Source organism: Fragaria vesca, linkage group LG4, assembly GCF_000184155.1.
Source record: "Fragaria vesca subsp. vesca linkage group LG4, FraVesHawaii_1.0, whole genome shotgun sequence".
Classification (NCBI taxonomy): Eukaryota; Viridiplantae; Streptophyta; class Magnoliopsida; order Rosales; family Rosaceae; genus Fragaria; species Fragaria vesca.
In genome coordinates this window covers 2446125-2472642 of record NC_020494.1, presented here as the reverse complement: position 1 = coordinate 2472642, position 26518 = coordinate 2446125, and the positions used below count along the sequence as shown (strand labels likewise).

The following is a 26518-nucleotide window of genomic DNA, read 5'->3' as shown; positions in this document are numbered from 1 at the left end:
CAGAATAAATTTCAGGTCAGTCAACTTATAATTAGAAAGTCTTATTGGACATAATATGGCAGCTGACAATTATACAGTATATAGATGCCTAGTTTCATTGCGAAAATGGTGCGTGTTTGCGTGTGGAGACGTATCTTCATTTTTGTTTTTGGTCTTGTATCTTGTGATCATCAATGGCAAGATTTAATAATCAGCATCAGCAGTCTTTCTGTTGGCATAAGCTAATCAAAAAATTGATCACTATTTTAAAATCGAAGGTGTAATCAAATTAATTTTATTTTCTAATCATAACCGAACTCCTGATCTAACCTTACTATTTAGCATTTTCTGGAGTTGGAAGAAAATGCTTCAATGAAATAATGATACAAGTTATTCCAAATAAATTAGTAATCCAAATTCTTTCATAATTTCATTAATTTAATTTATGCCTCAAAGTCTTATTTTTTTTTTTTTTTTTTTTTTTTTTTTGAGTAAAAGAGGGCAAAGGAATGCCCAAATTTATTACTGAGTAATATGCTTACAATCAAGCTAGAGAGTATCTCTCAGCATAACAGGGATGACGTCCATCCAATGAACAAAGCCAACAGATTCAAAAGCTTCACTAGCTAGTCTATCCGCAACTGCAAATGCAGTTCTAGGTGCAAAAGAGATAGAAACAGTGTTAAGGTTTGCTAGCAGCTGATGAATGTCATCAATAACGTTGCTATGCTCGAAAGATAGGTATGCCTCGAAGTCAAATGGTAGCAACTAAACCCATTTAAACAAAATTATCATCGCCTCCAAGAAATAAAAATAAAAACTAAGAAAAATCACTAGGAAGACCATACTGAGAGGCAAAGGGCATGTCTCACGTTTTTAAATGCCCTTTCAAAAATGCAAAATGTGTAGACTTAGATATTATAAAAGAAAAGGCAGCATAAGTCACTCGGAATCCAATGTAGCATCAGTAAGGAACTATTCTATGCTTATGCTGCTCGCAACATACAAGGAGGAGAAACAAAGACATTTTCAGAGGTAGATAGACCTTGTGGTGATCACTAATTTGGTATATGCTCCACAAGAATCAGAATTGTGCCTTCTACAAGTTCTGTTCTACATTAAAATGCTTAGGGTTTAGTTTCATTGAACCACTGATCTAGCCAAGAGTGCAGTCAGCTGTTCATTTTCGACAGTTCGTGTTTCACTAAATCGAGACCTTTATGGCAGGACGTTAAAATCGAAGAGACAATACCTCTTTGTAGAAATTTGAAGCCCACTGCCAGCTTTACATCCCAACTAGTGTTTTTTCTGCATATAGGGAAGAAGACTCTTTTATTTCAAAAAAGCAGTGTTTCAGCTGTGGTTCAATCAGAGATCACGACATATGGAGACTTATGTACCTGTCATCAAGGTCTGCGTCACCAAGGCTATCCATCATGTCATTAAATATTGCGAGGAGATCTTCAAGGATTTCAATTTCATTCTCCAAGTTTTCTGGGAGCTGTAAAATAATGAAAATATATAGAAGATCATAAATGAAAACTCCGGATGAACATTAAATTTGAAGCAGGAAAGTAATTCTAAACCATAGAATTAAGAAAGATTTTTATCCTTAACACAAAAGACCAATGGAAAAAGAAGAATAGAATTGTCAAATGAATAAAATATGAATACACAAGAATAAAGCCATTTTGTAATCAATAAAACAAAATGAACATCAAGTTAACCATTTTCATACAAATAACTGGACAGAAACTTACAAGTTTCTTAGTCAGCAGCATGGGATTCCGAGCTCTCCTTAGGCAGTCCAAAAACGGGGAGGGCAGGCCATAATAGAAAATATTCCAGTTATTTGAGAACCAAGTACCTCGCACCATGTGAGTTGTCCATTCAGATGTGGAGCTGACTTCAGTAGAATCTTCTTCGGCACAACCGATATCTGGAATTGGAAAGTATTCATTAATTGATATTTGCAGCACAATTCTACAGCAAAGTTTCAACAATAATATACTGGCGTGTTGAACAAATTTCAGAATTGAGTCAAAGTTCAAGTGCTGCTTGATCAATTGTAAAATATACATGACTGCAATGTGGAAGCGCAATAAACTCACCTAGTGGAATGACATCATAAGGGTTGTATCCTTGTGGTAAGAAGCCATAGAAGGTAACTAGATGAGAAGTGGAGAGGTTTCCGTAACTAAGGCAACATTCTTGTCCAGCACTGCAAGGTCTTGACAGACGGAAGTTTATGGTATTTGTTGCAGAATCTACTCTGCCATAGTTCACTACATGTGGGTATATCTGTGATAAGGATAAATCAAAAGCAACACAATGGTGTATTATTTGCAATAAATTGTTGGATACATACACTTTCTACTTCAACCAAAAATGGTCGTCAAGAAAGTAAGTGACACAAGTCATTGCCCTGATTGACATTCTTACTTTTAATAATTATAAGAATACATATTAGAATGTGGCAACCTATTCAGAGACGCCATGTAGACAGTTATGATCAGTTGGTGGTAAGAAACCAACCACCTATGTTTTCAGCAGTGAAGGTAACTATTTTAAAACTGAAACCATGACAAAAAAAAAAAGTATGGGTACAAAGAGAATGGATGACATACTGAATGGTTCAGAAAGCCAGCAATAGGAATCAAGCATGTCCTTAATTTTCCATCAGCAAACATGATTTTCATGCTATTTGAGTACCACAATTCACATGCCCACAAGAATTGTTCCCATGTGTAAAGCTCTGGAGGAAAGATATCAGGATGCTCATTGCACAGTGCAGGGAACAGCTTATCATATTGTGCACGCAAATGCTGTGAAAGAAAACAGTTAGATGCACGCAAATGAATTGAAAGAAAACAGTTAGATGAGTACAGTTTATTGATGCTAAACTTTTCATTCGCATAAAGAAGTAGATCTATGTCAAATATGATGAATCCAAGCATGAACTTAACAGAAACACACAAGTGACTTTACATACCCGTTCTCAACTTATATGAAAGTGAGAGAACCAATTTAACAATTCTTGGAATCTGTAGGCTCCGCTTTACAGATCTAATTATGATCAAATAAACAGTAAAAGAACAACAAAGTTCTAAAAACTTTGTCATTGATTTACTTCTTCCCCTGTCATTGATTTTAGTTCTAGCAACAACCTTTTCTATGTTCCAAAATGTCCTCACTTCTTTATTATTTATTTTACACTTTCAAGTTATGTGGTTGACCTACTAACAGAGAGACCAATAAAAGCAGTAGAACTGGCAATTGGATAAGTAGCTGGAGGTTAAATGCCAGCCCTTCCTGTCTTTCAAGAATCCCTCCCCATGTTAGCACACCTAATCTGGGCATGTCCATATTCCGCACTCTTAACTGAATGTGACATGTTATCCATGTCCCTCAAAAACCCATTTATCCCTGTGAGGAAAACTGGTTGGGTTAATCCTTTTGCTCATTGTGGATTTGTTAGTCGGCAATTCTTGCTTGAATGGTTCTGGTAAAAGCAAAATGATTCAAGACGAGGTACAAATAATGTCCTAGACACCAAATAAGAAACATTTTCAGACACAAATAGTGGCAATGTGAACATTCCCGAAGATGCAAGCAGACTGCCATCGTACAGAACAGACTGATCGCTACATGAGAAACTTTAGGTCGGAGTGTAGAAAATTATATGGAACTCCAGTAGATTATATATACTGCAATTCACCAACAAAAATTTTTGGTGGGACAGGGCAGAATGAAGGTCAATATCATCATCATCGTGATCTTGCCTTGGTGGATTGGTTCTTGGTGTAAATTCTTTCCCCGTTTCTCCCTTAAGCAGATATAGTAATGCCTAAATAAACTCTTTTTTGGAGGGAGGGTGATATGGGACAAATTACCACTAATCTATGCATGAATCATGTAAGATTTTTGATAATATTTTATTCTATAACTGCAATAGCCTAAATGTCAAGCAATTTAATATCAAACAACTATGCAAGGTCTAATTAACCTCTTTTGCTTGCATTATCTCATCCAACAGCAAGGTTCCATACAAAGACATCATTGCGGACATCCCAAAACTCAATCCTGCAGTTATATAGAAGGAAGATGAATAAAGATACACAAAAGGAGGCAAATTAGTGCAAACAAGTCATTGTAAACATAGACTTGACAAATCAATAGTTCTCCAAAATTAGAAAATCCACACTGATTTATATGGTCAACAGTAAATAACTTCACCTAATTTTTATTTTACAAATAAAATACACGCAGTATTCCTGTGAACAATGGTTAACTAGTAAATTTGAAATCACACTGCAGTCACTGCACTCGACACTCGTCATGTTAAAATAACCAAATACAATAATATTGAAGAGAACCGTAACAAAAACACCATTATTGAGTCTGAGGGAAGACATAAGGCCCTTTCAGACTTCTGCACTCCTTCAGTATTCAAAGAGAACAAAGAGGGTATTCAGTCTTGCCCTCTAGGAAAGGTGCATACCAGAAATTTTAGTAGATTCAACTATCGTTATGTTAAATTAAGTACTTTATTCATCCAATAACTGTTCAAGGCCACCAGTTTGTGAAAAGAATGACAAGATTGATGAACTTTCCATTCAGTAAATAAAGTGTTAACAGCATGTTTATGCCTCAGTAATGGTCCTGCTTCTTATTTAAGTACTTACAGTTAGAAGTCCAAACGACTACTAATTTGAACCAATATCAACCCCAAACCAATTCAAGATGCAATTATATTCTTCCCCTGTACCAACTTAGGCCTATCCAACTAAATAGCATATTATGGGATATTTTTTTTATCTTTACAGTTGACAAAAGCTCCAGGACCAACCTCTACAGTAGCTTTAGCAGATAAATCTGACATAGAGAAAGGGTTGCACAACTATAGACTTCCCAGGGTTCTAAACTAATGTGATCATTTCCAGAGTTCATCTCAGATGCTTAATATTGAGCAGCTTAAAATAAAACAACTCTACAAAATACTTGAAAAGCTTTAATCCTCAATGCTTAAGTCAATATCTCCCCAACAACAGATTGTTACTATCCAATTAAGAAACATTGAATTCATAAAAAGAAACTAAAGGCCAAAACACAGCTTCACTTTGAATGAAAATGGAGGCAGGAAACTGAAAAAATATCACAAGAACTCTGAGTACCAGTATGAAAATCCTCAGGCAGTGAGTCAAAGTAGATCTTGTATTGTGAATCAGTATTGTGTCTCTCCTTCATGCTCCACAACAACAACATAGTCTCAGAGGAAGTGTCTTCTAACTCTTGTAATACATGATACTGCACCAAAAATGATACAAAATAAATAACCGCTAGACTAATTTTCTTGGTCATAAGCTATGCATTTGATTAATCCGTCCGTTATCCACTTATCCTCGTACAATCACAACAAGAATATGAATATTCAACAGAGATTTTTCAATTACATTACATATGAAAAAATACAGATATGATACCAATTCCAAAGTCTTAAAGAGCCCTCGCTTTCCCTTGTTTAATACACAAAACCAACAAAGCTCCAAAACGGCCTTTTCAGTCTTACATTAGATCCACAATAAAATCAATTACTGTGACAGGGAATGGGGTTTCCAGAATAGACCAGAGTTTTTTGGAGTGACTAAACCCCCTCTAAGGTCATTGCATGATACATAAGTATTACGCACCAAACCTGACCTGGCTTGACACAGAGAAGTATTAAGACTCGAACACTAGTGTCAAGCCTCCTACTCCAGGCACTATATGCTTGTGTTCAAACTCCACTGGTTCTGACCATTGTGATATATATGAGTCCGGATCTAGAGAGGACCTCCTTAAACTCTTAAAGTGAGGATGTTTTTAGTTCTAGCATTTATTTTGACAATCAAAGCCACTCATTCCCTAGTTACTTACCCACATATGAATCCTACAAAAAAATTAGCCAAAATGAAAAACGTTTAACCATTTGATTAGCACAATATTCGTTTTAATTTTATCTAACGGCCTACAATTGTTTACGTTAATTTGAAACCAAATGGTTATGCAATTAGTTGAAATTTTGTAGACATGTGTCTTGCATATGAATCTAGAGGATCAACAGTTGAGATCGTTAAATGAAGTCATCTACTAATGTAAAATAGTAGAAATCCTCAAATTCTTAAAGTAAGGAGGTCCTCTTTAGATCCTCCCCATATATATATATATATAGAGAGAGAGAGAGGAGGTGAGAGAATAAGTGGAAGATTTCTCCTTGGAACTATATCCACCAAAACTTTGCAACAGCACAAATTAGTTGGTAAGTAACAAAATAAACATTAATAACCATCTCTTTCATGGGGTCTGAAAATATATCCTTATAGCAGGGATGAGTCAACATCCCAGAAATGTACTTAAGATCATACTAGTTAATACCTAGGATCACCAACTAAATAAGAAAACGGACATTCCTATCATGTGGTTTTGGTACAGGGAATGTTCCTTCAGTATGTGGGAAGAATGACAACTAAAAACTCTATATGGTCAGGCATCAAATGATCATAACTATTTGTCACCAATTAACTATCGTATCTACATATAGCAAAACTATAGAGCCAGCATTGCTAGTTGGAAGAAAGGCCAAGTTCATGAGATGCTATAACTTTCATCTAGGAGCAATTCACCCTTTCGTCCGAGTTGGCATCTCTGCGTATTCACTTATGACTATTCTTTGTTCCCCCATACTTTCTGAAAAAGGTTCTTATCTAACCACAGAAGTTATTCACTAACAGCAATTGACGATTTGAGTTTTTATTCAGGTTTTTCAAGTGATAAAACATACCATATCAGTTTTCTGGACAAGCTCCTCAGAAATTATTATGGATGTAGGGATCTCCAAAGCAGTGTCTCCACCTTTTAGATCTTCTCTAGCTATAGCTCCTCTACCAGCCCCTTCGACATCTATTATGATGAACAAAATACAGAATAAATGATATATTAATATATAGTTTGCTTCATCTTATACATGGATTTCTTTTTCTTTTTCTTTTTTAAGTGGTTCCTATTCTCTTTCAAAGAAAAAAGAAAAAAATTAAAAATAAAAGAAAACCAGAAACTGCATCACAAGTGGGAAGGAGAAAACCAGAAACTTACAAGCTATCTGCAACCTTGTTTTGACACCATTGTTTTCACCCCATTGCAGCAATTGCTTTTCTTTATCAGTCTGGCCTTCTACAATTGTAGTCTGCAAACTATTTTCTTCAGCAAACTGACAAATCTTACCAACAGTAATATTGCACAAGTCTTGCAGGATATTCTTTTGCATTTCACATGCATCGGTGAGTGAACTTTCCACAAGCTGAAGAATAGAATTGAGGGCCTCAAGCTCATTTCTGGGACTATAAGAGTCCAACTGTTCTTCTCCCCCAAAATAAAGCTCTACCTGCACCACATTGAGCACATTGATCAAGTAATTATCCAGTTCAGTCAGGTACTCTAAAGCAGCATTGATGTCAATTTTCACCACTTGTGCCTAACAGTTAAAGAAGCCCAGCGAATCAAAATATTGAAGGGCCTATAGAGTGATTCATTTGGCAGAACATTAACCAAATTATTTAGTCTCATGTTTCACAAAATAACAAGCACTGCTTTGTTCTACAGTAAATTTGTGAAATTGGCGTTCGATATATTCTGTGGCTTTTGAGTGAGGTGCAGTAAGAAATAAAAAATGAAGACTAACTAGTTACCTCATCCAGCTTTATGATCCGTGCTATCCGAAGCATTACTGTCAAGGAGGTACTGAGCCAATTAGGATCTGATGACCTTTTTATGCATATTTGTTCCTTAGGTTTAAATCCATTATCTTGTAGCAGTTTCTGCCACACAAAAACGGGGAATAAAAAATTATGGACAGAACCTAGCAACAGCTCAGAATCAGATGACTAACCACTCGAAAAAGGAATAGAAGTCAAGAAAAATATTAATAGTAACACGTATGAAAGTTCTGTAGATGTGGCAAGTGAAACTATAGATTTGTTCATTGGGTACTTTTTTGACTATCTTTTAACTAGACTACTTAATCAATAGGAATTAGGGATGACACATTAGGATTTAACTTGACATTTCTTATATTAGTTGATGCTCCCCTCCATTAGTACAAATAAGTCCTTGTATCAGACTACCACAAACTCATACACGATAAAATATCAGCGTCCTCTATTGTGCAGTCCTTCCATTCTCACATTTCTATAATAAGCAGTATCAGCGCCTACTATGAAATCCTATAAATCACCACCGTTTTGTAGATAACATCATAAAATGAGAAAGCAAAAGATCTCGTATTTTCTTACCTTCTTTTTATCAAAAAGAGGGTCACTTTCAGCTAGCTCAAGCAGAATTGAGCACTCCTTATCCAACTCATCAGATGACAATTTCTGCAGTTAAATAATAAGGCATCATAGCACCGATGAGTTAGATAACAAAAGATTCTATGACAAAAAAAAATGAATACCTAAACATATGATTGCAGGACATAAACGAAGTGCACCAAACAACCACACACTACCAGTAAAAGAAGTAACAAGGCAACACATTCACATTCACATTCACATAGTACAATAAGGAAAGAAGCATGTCTGCATATATTCCTGAATGTTCTTAATAAAGTATACTTGCTCTCCAATTTCTATATCATTGTGTATCTATTGCTTAGTATCAAGCATGATAAGATATAGTATGCATAGCACTTAAACTATCTGTATAAATACTGTAATATATGATCAAATCTAGTGTGCTATTAATTCCATTCATTCTGCTTCTTATACTTGTCCTAAGAAACTACGTGTCCCTCGTATTACACACAAAATTAGCAGTTGAATTACATTCGACAGATGCTTAGCAATGAACTGTAGATATAGGAGTGCTTTCTGGTAAAAATCGCTACAACGAAAACCAATCAAAAAAATAAATAAACAAAAAGAGAGTATTCTCATCCTAGCTGAAAAGCAAAGCACACATTTCATGTCATCTACGATTACTGTGGTTAAGCTAATGCCATTAAAGCCCATTGGTTTCTTCATACATAGCATCGTGTGTATACGATAACCGAAACTCTAGTACTCTACCGAGCTACAGACCATTGTTTCATGATTTTACCTAGAAGGGCTACCATATCAAATTGAAGCTTATTGAGTAAATTTTTCAGAGTTTCGGGGAAAAAATTAGGTTAAAAGTGAAATCCTATAACGCTTTACTAGTTCCTCTTGAAATTTATGGATAATCGATACGAACATAAAAGAAGGCAGGGAAATTGGAGTGGAGAGTGCAATATACAGAAATGAAATTGTAACGAAGAAGAGAAGAAATATAGGAAATCACAGAGTGTGAGAGAGAGAAGAGCAAGGGCTTGCCTTATCGACCTCCATTGAAGCCAGATTTGAGCTGTGAAAGCAGGCGAGAGAGAGAGAGAGAGAGAGAGAGAGAGAGAAGCTCTGAGAGCGTTTAGGCGGCAAGTACTGAGCTGTAGGAATATACCTTCTTCTACCACAAAAAAAAAATAAAAAATTAAAAAATAAATAAATAATAAAATGTTGTAAAGAGAACTGTAGAAGTGAGATAGCAAAATAGATCTAATCATCATCTTATTTATTCATAGGTGGTCCCTTTATATAGGGTATTACAACTTGGTAATCTATCTCTACACGGAATAAAGATTTATTTTTTAACTAGCATTAGACTAAGACATATACATGAGAATATTCTAAATAGGGTTGGACTCGGCACAGTTACCGACTAAAATCTCTCAAACCGCCTACTTTACCAACTATCGGTGGTAGGAAAAATCCGATACCACAACCGGCTGCAAAAGATCGGTATCCCGAGAGTTCGGTAACCGAATTAGCGGTTGACAGCGATACGGTAGACCCTCTAACCGAAACCTCATCAACCATCTTGGAATTTCTCAATTCTAAAAGAAAGAAAAAACTTGAATTACCCTAAACGAATTGAGAAACAAGGCTAATCTGAGCTGGTCATCCACAAAATCCATCTTGGTTCTAATTACATGCAGGAATCAAAGAGGATGTCGACGGCTTCAGTGTGGTTTGAGAGAGAGAGAGAGAAGGCTTTGATAGATGGGGAACTGAAGAAAAAGGGTGATAGTGGGTGATGATGGTCTGGGTTTCTTTGAAAGGGAAAGAAAAGAAAGTATTGTTGATGATTGAAATGGATTAGAGATGATGTTTTACCATCCATAATCGCCTTGAGAGGATTATCCCTCACTCATATTCGTCATCAGCGGATATCTTCTACAGACTCACCTAGATTTTGCCTTACCAACTTCGCTATAAGAGGTTTTACTCATCCAGACTCATGTTGAGGAGATTTTGCTTCACTCAAATTCTTTTTGAGAGGTTACATCTCCCCCCTATTCAACTTTAGAAGATTTTACTTCACCTAAATTTGCATTAAAAGAGTTATGTTGATAAGAAAATGCAAACAACAAGCCAAAAGATTTTGATTTGTACCTAGTAAATGATTCTCGTTGTTAAGGAAATAATCTTCTATATCTTCTATATCTTGTATAATTAGGATTGTATCTTAGATATCTTTTGCCTGTTGTATTCCTCTTTATTATAGGGATTAGTTTCCTAGTCTAGCTTATTCTCTTATAGTATGTTTATGTATATAACATTGGTGAATGCATGAATGAAAGTATTCTAGCCAAATCATATTTCTTTCATGGTATCAGAGCAGGACTAGATCCTGACTCTGCAGTTGTTGCACCTTATCTCTCGTGCAACAATTTTTCTTCTCAATCCGTTGTACTCTATATCTCGTACAACAATTCTCTTATCTCCATGGCCAATAAAGATTTCAAATCATTCTTCATTGATCATCCTGATCATCCGTCCTTGTTAATAGTGTTCAACCAATATAATCGATCAAATCATCATATCCAGCAAAACGGTTTCTCCATTCGCATTCCTTTCCCCAAGCAACTACGTCAATGTGCTTTGGCTATTTTGAATCACAAAGGACCTGATAGTTCAAGAGTCAATGTTGCTGTAACAGAACCAATTCTATCTAAGGTCACTTCCCGCAACTGGATTATCGATAGCGGCGCGACAGATCACATCTCTTCATCTCAAGATTCACTAGTACACAAGGACAAATATTGTTCATTGCCTTATGTATTGTTGCCTAGTGGAGAAAAGGCTAATATTGTTGCCAAGGGTTCTTTGCCTCTAAATTCTGAGTACTATTTGCATGTACGTGTTGTGTGTGCCTACATTCAAAGTTGATCTAATGTTTGTCAGTCGATTAACTAGAGGCATGAATTGTTCTGTGACATTTTTTCCCTTATTGGTGTATTTTGCAGGATCTGGTTTCAAAGAGGACGATTGGTTTGGGAAGCAACGTGATGGTCTCTATTATTTAGTGGCGTTAGCGACGGGGAAAACAATCCCAAACCGCATGAGTCATCATCAATTCAACCTGCTTGTCATTCCACAGTATCTTCTTCCAACCTTTGGCTATCGTCAATTGGGTCATGTTTCATCTGCTCCTTTAGATTATATCGCTAAGCATTTTTTGGTATATTTCTATTCCTTCTGCTTCAAATCATCCTTGCGATATATGTCCGCTGGCAAACAACATCGTCTTCTTTTGGCACAAGTTCTATTTCATCTATTAAACCTTTTGATCTCATTCATTGTGACATTTGGGGTCCCTACAAACATCCTTCTCTTTCTGGTGCACGTTATTTTCTTACCATCGTGGATGATTATTCTCGTTTTACTTGGGTGTTTTTGATGCAACATAGATGGGAAACTTAGTCTTTGATTAAACAATTTTTTGCTTATGCATCTACCCAGTTCTCATCTCAAATTAAAAGTTTTCAAAGTGACAATGGGGCTGAATTTATTTCTCTTCGAAATTTTTTCAAAGAAAATGAAGTTATTTTTCAGCATTCTTGTGTTTATACACCTCAACAAAATGGGGTAGTAGAACGCAAACATTGCCATATTCTCCAGGTTGCTCGTGCTTTCAGGTTTCAAGCTAATCTTCCTCTAAAATTTTGGGGAGAATGTGTTCTCACTGCTGTTCATGTCATTAATCGTTTCCCAACTCCACTTCTCTCTTTTCAAACACCTTTCGAGCGTCTTTATTCTCGACCACCTTCTTATATTCATCTTCGTGTTTTTGGTTGTTTAGCCTATGCTACAACTGTCAATGTCAAAAATAAATTTGCACCTAGAGCCATCAAGTGTATCTTCATCGGTTATCCTGTCGGTCAAAAGGCTTATAAACTTTATGATCTCTCAAGTCACAAAGTTTTTACTAGCCGAGATGTTGTTTTTCATGAAGATATTTTTCCATATATGCATACCGATCTAGAGTCCAATCCAAATAAGTATATATCTGACCTTCCTCTTTCTTTGGCCCAAATCACAAGCCCAACTCCTCAATTTTCTCATACCAGTCAAACTAACCCATCCTCAAGTCCACAAACACAAACCAGTCAAACAAATCACCCGGTCAACCATGATGCTTCTTCTGCATCGCGTCTTTCTTCTGCCCTTCTTCCGGCGTCAGCATCTCCTCCGACACCATCTCCAAATCTTCCAGCGCCGTTGACTTCATCTCTTCCGGCGACCCAATCCAATTCGCATCTTCTCAATCCCGACATAACACAACTCGATCCGGACGGCGTCGCTGCCACAAATCCAGCCGGCGTTTCCAATCTTGATCCGGCCGCACCCAATCCCAGTCATTCTTTTCCAGCCGAACCCAATCCTCTTCCGCCATCTGGTGACCCTCCGTTCATTCCGCATACTCCGGCCGAACCCCTCCTCCTTCCGCCCTCCAACGACCCTTCCTCTGGTCCAATTTTTGGTCAAAGCAGTCCTGCCGTCATCCCTCTTCCAGCCTCACCATCACCACCACAAGAGGCTCCTCTTCGTCGCTCTAGTCGACCCACAGCGCCACCAATTAAGCTCCGTGATTACATCTGCCATCAAGTCTCGTTGCCTCCTCAACATCAGTCGTCATCCTTGTTGCCGGGTCCAGCCAAAGGTACTCGCTATCCTTTGTCAAATTATGTCAGTTATGATCGATATACACCTGGGTATCGTAATTTTGTTGCACAGATCAGTCAAGCAGTTGAGCCCTGTTCGTATTCCGAAGCCGCAGCTCAGCCTGAATGGCAGGAGGCGATGCGGTCAGAATTACAAGCACTCGAAGAGAATGGCACCTGGACACTTACTCCTCTTCCAGCCGGCAAGACCCTAATTGATTGTCGCTGGGTTTATAAAATCAAGCACAAGTCTGATGGTTCGATTGAGCGGTATAAGGCACGATTAGTGGCAAAAGGGTTTACCCAAATGACAGGTGTTGATTATCAAGACACATTTTCACCTACGGCGAAAATTGTATCTGTCCGGTGTTTATTAGCTTTGGCAGCAGCTCGTGGCTGGTCACTTCATCAGCTGGATGTCAATAACGCCTTTTTACACGGCAATCTTGATGAGGAGATATATATGTCTCCTCCACCAGGGCTCCGGAAACAGGGGGAGGAACACCTGGTATGTCGACTTCATAAGTCGTTATATGGCCTAAAGCAAGCATCTCGGCAGTGGTTTGCTAAATTCTCTGAGGCTATCCGATCTGCTGGTTATGTGCAATCCAAAGCAGATTATTCTTTGTTCACCAGGAAACAAGGCAAGTCCTTTACAGCTCTCTTGATTTACGTTGATGATATTTTAATTACTGGAAATGATCCATTGAGTATTGTTGCACTGAAGAATTTCCTTCATACTCATTTTCGTATTAAAGATTTGGGAGATTTGAAGTATTTTCTTGGCATTGAGGTGTCTGCTTCTAAGAATGGGATTTTTATTTCCCAATGTAAATATGCCTTAGAAATTGTCAAAGATTCAGGGTTGCCTGGTGCAGCTCCTGTTGATACTCCTATGGAAAAAGGGTTGAAATTGTCTGATAAAAGTGAGTTCTTAAAGGATCATGCTCGCTATAGAAGGCTTATTGGGAGATTAATATACGTTACTGTTTCTAGACCGGACATCACATATTCAGTACATGTGCTTAGTAGATTCATGCATCAGCCTCGCAAGATTCATATGGAAGCAGCTTTGCGTATTGTTCGATACATTAAGAATGCACCTGGTCAAGGTTTATTTTTCTCTTGTAAAAGTGATTTCAGATTGCGTTCTTTTTGTGATTCAGATTGGGCAGGATGTCCAATTACTCGGAGATCTACCACAGGTTATTGTGTCTTTCTTGGTCCATCATTAATTTCGTGGAAATCAAAAAGGCAAAAGACAGTTTCACTCTCTTCGGCTGAAGCCGAATACCGCGCAATGACTGGCGCTTGTTGTGAGCTTACATGGCTTCGGTATCTACTCAAAGATTTAGGAGTATTGCATCCGGAACCTGCCTTCCTATATTGTGATAATAGAGCAGCGCTGCACATTGCAGCCAATCCTGTTTTCCATGAGCGAACTCGGCACATTGAAATGGATTGTCACTATATCAGGGACAAGATCCAAGATGGTTATGTTGTGACAAGGTTCGTAGGTTCTACACATCAATTGGCAGACGTCTTCACCAAAGCTTTGGGAAAGGAGCTTTTCATTTCTATGGTTCGCAAGTTGGGAGTTCAGGACATTCATTCTCCAACTTGAGGGGGAGTGTTAAGGAAATAATCTTCTATATCTTCTATATCTTGTATAATTAGGATTGTATCTTAGATATCTTTTGCCTGTTGTATTCCTCTTTATTATAGGGATTAGTTTCCTAGTCTAGCTGATTCTCTTATAGTATGTTTCTGTATATAACATTGGTGAATGCATGAATGAAAGTATTCTAGCCAAATCATATTTCTTTCACTCGTTACCTAGCTTTGAAGCAAACAGTAATGTCTGTAGTGACATTGCATATGGTGTTTTATTCTTCTCCCTAAGGAAACAAGCTAGTAAGTATTATCTTCATACTACCAAAATGATGTTCAAAATGATGTCGTTTAGAAGTCTAGAGGTTTAAGCTTGTCAAAACAAAACCAAAGCATTCCTCAATGTGGTAAATCAAAGTACCCTTTGGTACACTGTCCAATAGCACAAACGGCCGTAGGAGAATACGATAAGCAGCCTTGTCAAGGCTGTAATTTGTCTCATACAGTGGCTTAGCCGCCGTCTAATACCCTTTCGAACAACGCCCCCTTATGGAGGGTCATCAATTCCAACGAGGCTAACAGCCAAAGTTTCTTCATTCCTGCCGCAAAGCTTAGGCACCACTTTGTCACTATATGCAACTAGCTCTACTGATACACAGGAATATCAGATGCACACACACACACTATATTAATTGATTCCGATGGAGAGTTGAAACCCTTTTGTTCTGGTGCAGAAAGAGTTGCAAAATATTGTTGAAGAAAAAAACTGTTTCGGCCGTCTGGTTCAGATGGAGTTATGAGTCCTATCTAATCTCTCATATCTGCAGTTGGATCTTCTGCTGTCTTTGCTTACTCCTATCACTTCCACCCTTCCTTATAAATCCCACTTCTCATTATGCTTCTCTTGCACTCAACCAACATGTTTGAAAGGAAAAGAAAGATGGAGACAGGGATCGATTCTTTGCAAATTTCCTCTTGGACAGACACATTTAAGGCAAGTACAGCTAGCCAACTCTTGGGGTGCAAAACTATAATGTGCAGTAATACATTGCTAATCCTCCTGTTGTTTAGTTCCTATGACTTTGGAAAGTATTTACTAAATACTGATTCATATGCTATGCTGACAGGTTTTCGTGGTTTGTTGTTTAATTAATATTGTGCAAGCAAATATACACACTAAAAAGGACCGATCAACATCGTCCATCAGATTAGTTCACGCGTGACGTGCCTGGCTCCCTGGATGCCATCTAAGCAACTCGTCAATAAAGTTGACTTTTCTTAATTGGCATCGTGGGAGTCAAGCATGTCGCCGCTGCCTGATCATCCTACAGTCCTACACCATCAGTGTCATCAGTCATCACCCTTCTAGTTTCCTTCATGGATTAGTATATGATTTATTCAACAATTTCTTTTAGCAAGAGCAGGTACACAATAATACAATGTGGTGTTTTTATTTTCTTGTTTTTTATTTGTGAATATATATACACACACGGTACGAAAACGATATGAAGCGAGCACGAAAACGAAAAAGATATACACACAATATACGACGGCGCGCCTGGACATCAGATGCGTCCCCGATCACTTTTTCTTCCCGGCGAATCCGCCGAATTCTAGTTTGCCGACAAAATCGACCTTGTCTGAAGTTTTGGGTGGAGGTTGCTGTCCAGACCTTCAAATCGATCTCGTCGGCAAGAGAAAATGATCGGAGATGCCGCTGGTGTCTGCTCAGGTGGAGGAGCGCCGTCGTCGGTGTCGGACGAAGAAGAACGGAGGGACGTCCGCACTTTAACATAGTTGCGGACGTCCGCTTCATACCCGGCCTCATATATATTTATTTTATGTTAATAGTAGTCGTGCAGGTGTCTCCTCAAAATATACATCATCAATCACATGACCCTTAGCAAGGTGTACGTGCAAGTCTATTTGCAACACCGTTGGCTTTTATGAAAAATATGTCGAGTCTAACTGATTAGAAAAAATTAAAATAAGAGAAAATTAGATAAAAACCCAAAATACTAGACCTCTTTTAAAATAAACCCATACATATTTTTCTTTTATTTTACACCCACTCCACATAAACAAACATATCTTATAGAGCAAATATCTATAATTAATAGTTTTCTTCATTTTTCGGTTTCTCTAATTTGCCCTTCAGACAGTAGAAAGCTAAATTTGGTATATTTCTCAATTTTAGCATCAATTTGAAACTCAAATACTAACTAAAATTTAGTTAGATTTAACTTTGTCATAATCAATTACATTCTTTAATTTCTTACCTTGTTATTACTAACTTGAGTGTATATATATATGCTATATACAGAAGTATGTCATTTGTAATAGGATGATACTTTTCATTCTTAAGCTCACATTTGGTGTCTCTCTACATAGTCGAAAAATGTCTAATTGTAAGGTACACCTTCTTGTTCTTTGATTAATTTTCTTTTTTTTAGGTATATTATTATATCATTTCTCATCCTAATTGAGAGAACATTTTACTCTCTACTACTTACGTTTCTAATGTACTTTTTAAGTAGGGCATGATATGATAATATACATAAAAAGAAGAAACCCAAAATTGGGTTTAGGGTATAGGGTTAAGGGTATAGAGTTATGGTATAGGTTCTGGGTATAGGGTTTAGGGTTTAGGGTATAGGGTATAGGGTTTACATCAGATATCTTATTCATATTATATTTTACCTTATGTATAGATTAGAGAATGAATTCCTTTAATCTAGATTTTTTCATAAAAATAAAGAAAACTACATGATTCTTGCAAATTGATTGAAAAATGTTAGTGTTAGAAGAAAAACTCATAATTAAGGTAAATAAGACAACATCAATTAAGTTTATTTATTATATTAATATGTTATAGTTGAATGGTGGCAATTATGTAAAATTTAGAAAAAATATGACATAATATTTATCATAATTGATACATTTTAGATGTCTATTAGATAGAAATATTAGGTGGGTTTTATTTAAAACTACTATTTAAAATTAGGTGTATATGAAAATTCTCCTTAAAATAATCTTTATAATCATCTATAACTCGACTTCCCTCTGAAAATTCTTCTCTGCAGTCTTAAAAGCATTAATGAGGATGACATAATCGTTTTCAATGTCAATATCAACCCATCTTTGTTGAATACCAAAAAGTAGACAAGATCTACAGACTTCCGCTTTGTTATTCAGAATGGAGTATGCATGTAGAAATGGTCCAGCTAATGCAACAACACACGTACCAGAATCATTCCTCACCACTACTCCAATGCCTCCACAACCATCCTCCAGGCCAAAAGACCCATCAACTCGACCGCTAGGAGGACACTACCATTTTACCCTTGGTCTACCCTTTTTCTTCATTGTTTTCGGATGATACTACCCACTAGATCATATTCTTCTAGTTGTGGTTAATGGACAACTTCAACTTACTCGTAAAAGATTACTTAAGCGATACCTTCTACGAAAAGCCGTTAAATATTTATGTGACAAATAAATTTTGGTGTTGAAGATGATGTGGCGATTTTTGAGTGGTCGGTTAATATTTATGTGACAATGTTAACTTTTTCTTTGAAAATCAATTAGGCAACAACTTTAACAAATTAAAATTATTGCTTAATGTTTATGTAATAACTTGAACTTCCTCACATAATCTCAATTAAATGACGATTTTTATAAATTATCGGTTAATGATTATGTGACAAAAGGAGTAAATTTATCAGCATAAATCTTTTAAGGTAAATTTATTAGGTGAAGTAAAATCTTCTAAAGTCTAATAGGGGTAAGAAATTTTTAAATGCTCATGAAAGATCACATGGTAGTCTGACGTGGTCCTCCCTTGCCAATTAAATTTTGACACATAGATTTATTACAACTAAAATATAAAATAAGGTTTTCTATATTTTGTAAAATGACCGTCATGGGTCTTTTATGAGTTTAACCTAGGGTTTAGGGTATAAGATTTAGGAGTTAGGGTATAGGGTATATGGTATATGGTTAGGGTATAGGTTTATGGTATATGGTTTAAGGTTTAGGGTTTAGGGTTTAGGATTTAAAAAATCAACAAGAAACCCAAAATGATCTTTAGCAAAATCGCTAAAATAGTTTTTCATTATGAAACTCCACATGTCAAAATTTGAATAGAATGAAAGACCACGTGAGACTGTCACATGGTCCTTCGGAAGTACTGAAAAATTACTCGGGTAACCTCTCAAAAGGAATTTAAGTGAGTCGAAATCCCCTCAAAGGGAGTCTAGATGAGTATTACCTCTTATGACAAAGTTGGTAAGGCAAAATCTCTTAAAAAATCTGTAGCAGATATCCACTCATGACGAATATGGATGGTAAAACATCTTGAGGTTGATTCAAGCAAGGCAAAAACCCTCAAGAATCATTGTGAGGAGAGATCTACTATATATATACTGGTGTTTACCTTGATAGTGTCATTGGTTACTTTTATTTGAGACTTATGGACTAAGGTTCCATTTGCTTTAGTTGAATCTATGATGTTTTTCTCTTAGATTTGTCTATCATGGCTCATAAGTGACGTAACTAAATAAAGTAATTTTGAAGAGTCATGCATGCGATGTAACCTTCGTTTTTACATTAATAGATTATAAGAATCATGAAAAGTGGCATAAAGTATGTCAACAACTTGAGAATTTTATTCCATACAAATCAGCAAGATCATAGCATGTCAATAGCATATTAATGAGAAATTTTTAAATGGTCATGAAGGATCACGTGGTAGTCTGACGTGTTCCTCTCTGCCAATTAAATTTTGACACGTGGATTTGTTATAGCTAAAATATAAATTAAAGTTTTCTATATTTTGTGAAATGGCCGTCATAGGTCTTTTGTGAGTTTAGACTATGGTTTAGGGTACATTCAACAGTTAATTCCTCACCAGCATTGAAGCCTAGTACTCAATCTCTATTTAACAACAAATAAGAAGATCATAGCATATTTGCGAGAAATTTTTAAATGGTACTGAAGAACCACGTGGCAGTCTGACGTGTTCCTCCTTGTCAATTAAATTTTGACACGTGGATTTGTTACAACTAAAATAATAAATTAAGATTTTCTATATTTTGTGAAATGGCCGTCATGGGTCTTTTGTGAGTTTGGACTATGGTTTAGGGTATAGGGTTTAGGGTGCATTCCACAGTTAATTCCTCACCAGCATTAGCCTAGTACTCAATCTCAGGTTAACAACAAATCAACAAGATCATAGCATATCAGTAGCATATTAGCTAGAAATTTGTAAATAGTCTTGAATGACCACGTAACAGTCTGACGTGTTCACCACGTGACAGTCTGACGTGTTCCTCCCTGCTAATTAAATTTTGATACGTGGATTTGTTACAGCTAAAATATAAATTAAGGCTTTCTATATTTTGTGAAACGACTGTCATTGGGTCTTTTGTGAGTTTGGACTATAGTTTAGGGTGTAGGGTATAGGGTTTAGGGTATAAAATTTAGAAGATAGAGTTTAGGGGATAAGGTATAGGGTATATGGATAGGGTATAAGTTTAGGGTTCAGGGTTTAAAAAATCAACAAGAAACCCAAAATGGTCTTTGATAAAATAGCTAAAATAGTTTTTCATCATCAAAATTCACATGTCAAAATTTGAATGGAATAGAGATGTCACACCCTGGACCCGGTGTCGGTGGTTTCCAAGCACCTAACCCCGAATTCGAGGTGTGAGTGGAAAAAGTAAAAGAAAATAATATAAATTCAAATACTTTTCCAGAAATTGTTAAAAACAAAATAAATTGTAATAACAAAAATAATTACAGAAACAAAATAGGTCTTGTTGTCTAGCTCACTAGAAACTTCGGTAATCCTTCTTGACTCTCCTACACGTCAGCCAAACAACACAGTTAGTCTCCTAGAAACACTTGTCCTTGTACGAACCTGAACAAGACTAATAGGGGTGAGCTTAAGTTCAGTAGAGCCAAACCTCTTTAGTTATACTTAACTATGTCACACAATCAAATTATCACATATCAAACAATATTTTACATAAATAACCACAAATCGATGCATTAGCATCCCTCCACTCTATTACTGACTAATTAGTTCATACACCCAAGACATATGTACCTACACGTCCTATACCGTGTAGATGTCTCGAATATACGACCTAATAAATTAGTAATATATAAACTCCAATACCTCTTTTGTTAGTCTTTTGTTAATCTCATGGTTCCTAGTCTCGAAACCTGAAAGATCGTTTTATCGACCTACATACATTCCCCACTCATTTGTGCAGTGCAGGTGGGCTGACCATAGCTACTGGAAATCCCCATGAGAAAACTCAACTACACAAAATATATCTATTCTATCAATCTCATTCTCCTCTCCAGAATCACTATTCTCACTATTTCTCACTATTTCTCACAATTCCTCACAATGCATTATGCATGTCAACTGAATATCAATACTATCATTTCAATATCAAATACATGCTTTAATGAAAAGCGATAACATCGATCATAATCACATATTACACATACTTTATCGAAAACAATAACAACCAAGAGTTAATCAATCAATGTCACACAAATCAACGATTTCAATTATAATCTAATTATCAATTTAAATAAAGGTTCCCCGAGAAAGACTCTACCTAGAATCCAAGTGTTAGTTCTGACGTCAAACAAAATTAGTAACACCGCGACACGCTTTCTAAAATATTTATCCTTATGCCGCTACTGGAAAAAACCACTTAGGAGACGTAATGGTTTCGTCTCTTAAGTAACAAAATTCGTCTCCTAAGAACTTAGGCGACGGAATAGCCGTCGGCTAAGATCCGTCGCCTAGGAGCGGTGAGGTAGGTGACGGGACGACGGAAAATTGATTTTCGTCGACTAAAAATTACTTAGGCGACGGAATGGGTTCTGTTTCCTAAGTGCTTAGGCGACGGAATAGATTCCGTCTCCTAAGTGCTTAAGTGACGGAACTTAAAATATTTTAAAAAATTATTTTAATTAATTAAATTTCATTTCTATTATTTTTATTTTTATTTTCAGTTTCTTTACTTTTTCTTTCTATTTCTTTTCGTTTCTATTTTTTTTTCTGTCTGAAACCCACCACCCATTCTACCACCACCCCAAATCTCACCACCCTTGCTAACACCACCGCCACCTCCGACAAACATCGATGCCGCCTCCGGTTTTCCTAAGCAAAACCCAGACCTCCATCAAATCTAATCCCGAAATACGAATTTCAATCACCCAATTTCAATCACTATTTATACATATCATCATCACCCAAGCTCACCTCCATTCTAGATCTAAAAAAAATTCAAAAACCAGCCTTGAGCACAGTCTTGAGTCAAGTGTAGAAACTCCTTTCAACCTTGAGCACAGAATTCGACAAGGAGGAGGGCCGATGGTCGAGGGTGGAGGATAGAGGGGTTTGGAGGAGATTAGGTTGTTGGTAGGAAAGGATGGTGAGCGACGTTGAGTGGTGGTGGAGGAAAGGCAGCAGAGGAGAGAGCGAAGTCGACGCCGGTCTGGGCTAGGGAGGTCGGCCTTGGAGAAGTTGACGCCGGTCTAGGCTGTGGTGGTGGAGGAGAGGCAGCGGAGGAGAGAGCGAAGTCGACGCTGGTCTGGGCTAGGGAGGTCAGCCTTGAAGAAGTCGACGCCGGCCTTGGAGAAGTCGGCTGTGGTAGTTTAGATCTGAAAAATTGAGTGGGAGAGAGAGAAAAGGGGAAGATAAAAGATTAAGAGTGTTTGAATCGAAGGAGGAGTAAAAGAAATATAGAGTTTGTGAGTTTAAATAAATTGGGACCTAATTTTTTCAAAAAATTTCATTTGAAATCTTCTCAAATTTTGGCGGAAGGTTTGACCGCCAAAGTTTTTCTTACTTAGGAGACGGAATTGTCTCAATTCGTAGCCTAAGTGATTTAAAAAAATTTATTAAAAAAATTCCGTCTCCTAAGTAAAACATTCCGTCTTCTAAGTTCCACTTAAGCGACGGAATGAATTCCATCGCCTAAGTTTTTCATTTTTTTCAATTTTTTAAAAAAAAAAAATCCGTCTCCTAAGTAGAATATTCCGTCTCCTATGAGGAACTTAGGCTACGAAAAGCAGTTCTGTCGCCTAAGTGGTTACTTTTTTATTTTTATTTTTAAAAAAATAATTTCGTCTCCTAAGTAAATGGTTCCGTCTCCTAACTTAGGAGACGAAAGACTTTTCCGTCACCTAAGTGACCACTTAGGCTACGGGTTCCGTCTCCTAAGTCACACTTAGGAGACGAAATTGTTTTAATTCCGTCTCCTAAGTAGTTTTTTCCAGTAGTGTGCTCATGCAATTGTAATACGCCTTTGATCCTTGTATTGAATCCTTATTCCCATATTGTTGATGAATCACATCAAATCAACATGATCAAACTCATATTCTACTTTGGACACCCACATCATCTATCCAATTACACCTTTTATCCCATTTCGAGCCAACATGCACATTTATTCAAATTTCTAAACACAGCATAAAACATTATTCCCACATGATCTCCTCTTTCACTCAACTTCTCCAATTCTGGAATCAAACAAATAGCCATACCGATAAATGTATTAACTCTAACCCTACAATCCTCATCAACCGACTTAACACATAAGATCATAACCAATTTCACAATATATACCATTTATCGAACCAGCTCACAAGTATGAACACCAAAAATGAATATAACACACTACTACTTCCCATGTTTCTTGAATCAAACGTCAGAATTCGCTCCTTCACAATCAGTATTCCCACTTTATCTTCAAAACTCACAACTATAACCATCACAACTGTTATCAACACCAAACACAGTAAACCCGAACAACCTGCAACTCAGCTCTCTAACTCCAATTTTACAATTTCAACAATTCCAGACAATACTAATCATCAATCCAACTCTAGCATACAAATTTGAAACCAAAAAACAATAGAAACACCTCCACTGCCGTTGTGCACAACAACAAACATGGCGGTCCTCCTCTGCCAAAACCTAACTTCTCCAAAACACACCCAAACTCAAATTCAATCATAGAAGCATGTAAAGCTCATAAATGAACCGACCTTAATACCTAAATCGAAAACAAAGGTCGCCGGCAAACACCAAACCCTCACCGGAAAATCCCATAACTTCTTCTCTTTGATTCTCCCTCCTCCGAGCTTCTCTTTGAAAACTAAGGCCACAGAAATTTTCAACAGGTCCAGGCGAAGCTACCACTGCCACTCGTGCTTGCTGTCATGGCCAGAATCGGAAAATCACCGATGAACCCAGCTTCTCTTTCTCCCTTTCAAATCTCCCTCATCAAAGTTCCTTTGACAAAATCGAGACCACAAGGAGGATCACGAGGTTGAGATGAAGCTGATGCTCCCATTCTTTCTCCTCGCCGTCGCCAGAGGACCAACATGCAACCGGGTCGACCACCACTGCTATAAGGGTCGAGGCTGACTGGGTCTGGGTCTGAGACTGATCTGAATCCTATATATATAAACTCCATTAATGGTCCAGATCTAGCGGTTTAAAAGATCTGACGCGCTAGATCAAACAGACTTAAAAATATATATTTTTAATTAATTTTTGGATAATACCAACTTCTAAAAATCATTAAAAATAGCTCCGATGTCCGAAAACACTTCCGTAAAATCCTATGAACTCGTAACGACATCTAGGTTGGTTAATCCTACATGCTCGAAACATAAATTTTGACAAACCAAAAATTGAAATAATTTTCGAAAGCCACAAAGAATTGAAAGAATAATAGAAATCAAAATAAAAATAACCCGAAAAATAATTTTTCCTTTTTAAAATAGAAATCCAAATTTTTGAGATGTTACAAAACGACCACGTCAGACTGTCACATGGTCATTCGGGAACACTGAAAAATTTCTCCATATTAGCATGATCATTTGCAATCCTGCAATTTACGAGAAATTTTTCAATGCTCCCGAAGGACCACGTGACAGTCTGACGTGGTCCTCTCTTCCCAATTAAATTTTAACACGTGAATTTATTACAACTAAAATATAAACTAAGATTTTCTATATTTTGTAAAATGCCCGTCTTAGGTCTTTTATGAGTTTGGCTTAGGGTTTAGGGTATAAGATTTAGGGGTTAGGGTACATGGTTAATAGGGGTTTAGGGTATAGAATTTAAAAAATCAATAAGAAACCCAAAATGGTATTTGACAAATTCGCTAAAATAGTTTTTCATGATAAAAATCTATATGTCAAAATTTGAATGAAATGGAGAACCACGTCAGACTGCCGCGTGGTCCTTCGGGAGCTCTGAAAAATTTCTCACAATTTACGGCATCAATTTATAATTATGTAACAGCTGATTTTTAGCATCTAGATTGATATTATCCTTGTATATAAAAAGCATATGATGAATGAGAAAAGTAACAACAATATCAGCAATTCTGTATTGTTTCACGAGTATGGACCCATTATTAATCTCTTCCATTAAAACTAGAACTAATCTCCACTTCAAGTGAACTAACTAATTAAAAAGCCGCAGCAGATATATAATTGCTAGTAATATGCATGCAAGCATAACAATGATGACTCGCACAGTTCACAACTTCACATGAAAACAAATCATAGTTATTTCTAACCAAATACTCCGGAGTACTGTGAAGTGGATATTTAATCAATGCTTAACCAACTATATTAATAAAGCTCTACAAAACTTAACCAGCTTTGCTTGGAGTCAATTTTATGAACAGAAGCATGGACAAGTCTGAAGTGTTTGTTTGTTTGTTGCAGTGATTATGATGCTGCCAGCAGGTTGCAGGTATGCACCATTGTGGATTATTGTCTATCGACACACATTCTCGAGGGCTCGAGGCCATATATAGCCTCTTATGTTCACTTTTGTTCTTTTGTTAAACAAAAAACAAAAGAGAAACTAATAGGTTGGGACTTGATCATGAATTTCACATATGCAGTACAAGCAACTCAATTCAAAGGGTTCATGAATAATATGAGTAATAGATTGTTAAGATAGATGTGGTTAAGATAGAATTAATTCAACTAATATGAAAAGTAAAACACACATCAATCTTGCAATAGATTGTTACTCGATTGATTTCTCACCCACTCTCTCTATCCATAGTTTGTATGCAACTGTGCAAGCAATTCAAGCTCGTGAACTAAAGTTAATGGAATGATGTCGGATTCTGGACTTTGTATCCAATACTAGCTAGGTGTAGAGAAGCTTTTATATTTTTGGGATCCATATATTTTTGTTGTAAATTTCTGATCTCAACAGTTGCAAGCATTTATAGGGTTCAGTTAAGTTAATATCATTCCATTATGAGAAATCTCTGGACTAAAAACATGGATTTGGAGTTTATCTAATTTAGTTTTAAATTATAGGGAAATTTCTTCACAATCACTGCAGTAAAAAATAATAATGCTCCTGGAACTTTAATTCATGAGTTTCATGTTAATTAAGTTACTTAGATTATCATAACATCTTTCATTGATTTAAGAATCTCAGTCAACGAATTCATCAGCTTATTCTACTTTATGAATGGTTCTAATTAAGATTCTCACATTTGAAATGTAACTGTTCTTTCTTTTTCATAAACTGCTCATCGTTGAATTTATTCTCATAATTTTTGCATAACGGGAATAAATGTTGGGCTACTTGTTGGGACAAAATGCAAACCGTACTTTATATATTTTTGTGGGACAAGTACGTGGCTCAATGGGGAGCAATAGGAATAAAAATTTTGGTAAATAATTGATTAATTTTAAGCCAGAGAAATGTATATTGAGATAAACATCGCCATCCAAGTTAGCTGCATACCTGCTTCTTCTGTTTGGACGTCTCAGACCATTCAGTAGGATCATGAGGAC

General features: G+C 36.7%; 1 protein-coding gene across 1 annotated transcript; it reads right to left on the bottom strand.

Moving 5' to 3' along the window:
* Positions 1-821: 821 nt before the first annotated feature.
* On the bottom strand, positions 822-10003 carry LOC101314653. The gene is made up of 12 exons (XM_004297825.1): positions 9950-10003; positions 8307-8390; positions 7704-7832; positions 7111-7399; positions 6800-6918; positions 5154-5286; positions 3986-4062; positions 2607-2804; positions 2091-2280; positions 1740-1918; positions 1380-1480; positions 822-1287 (listed from the first exon to the last, which is right to left on the bottom strand). Exons 1-12 carry the CDS (start codon positions 10001-10003, stop codon positions 1152-1154), a joined length of 1689 nt encoding a protein of 562 aa, XP_004297873.1. The 3' UTR covers positions 822-1151.
* Between the last annotated feature and the right edge of the window lie 16515 nt (positions 10004-26518).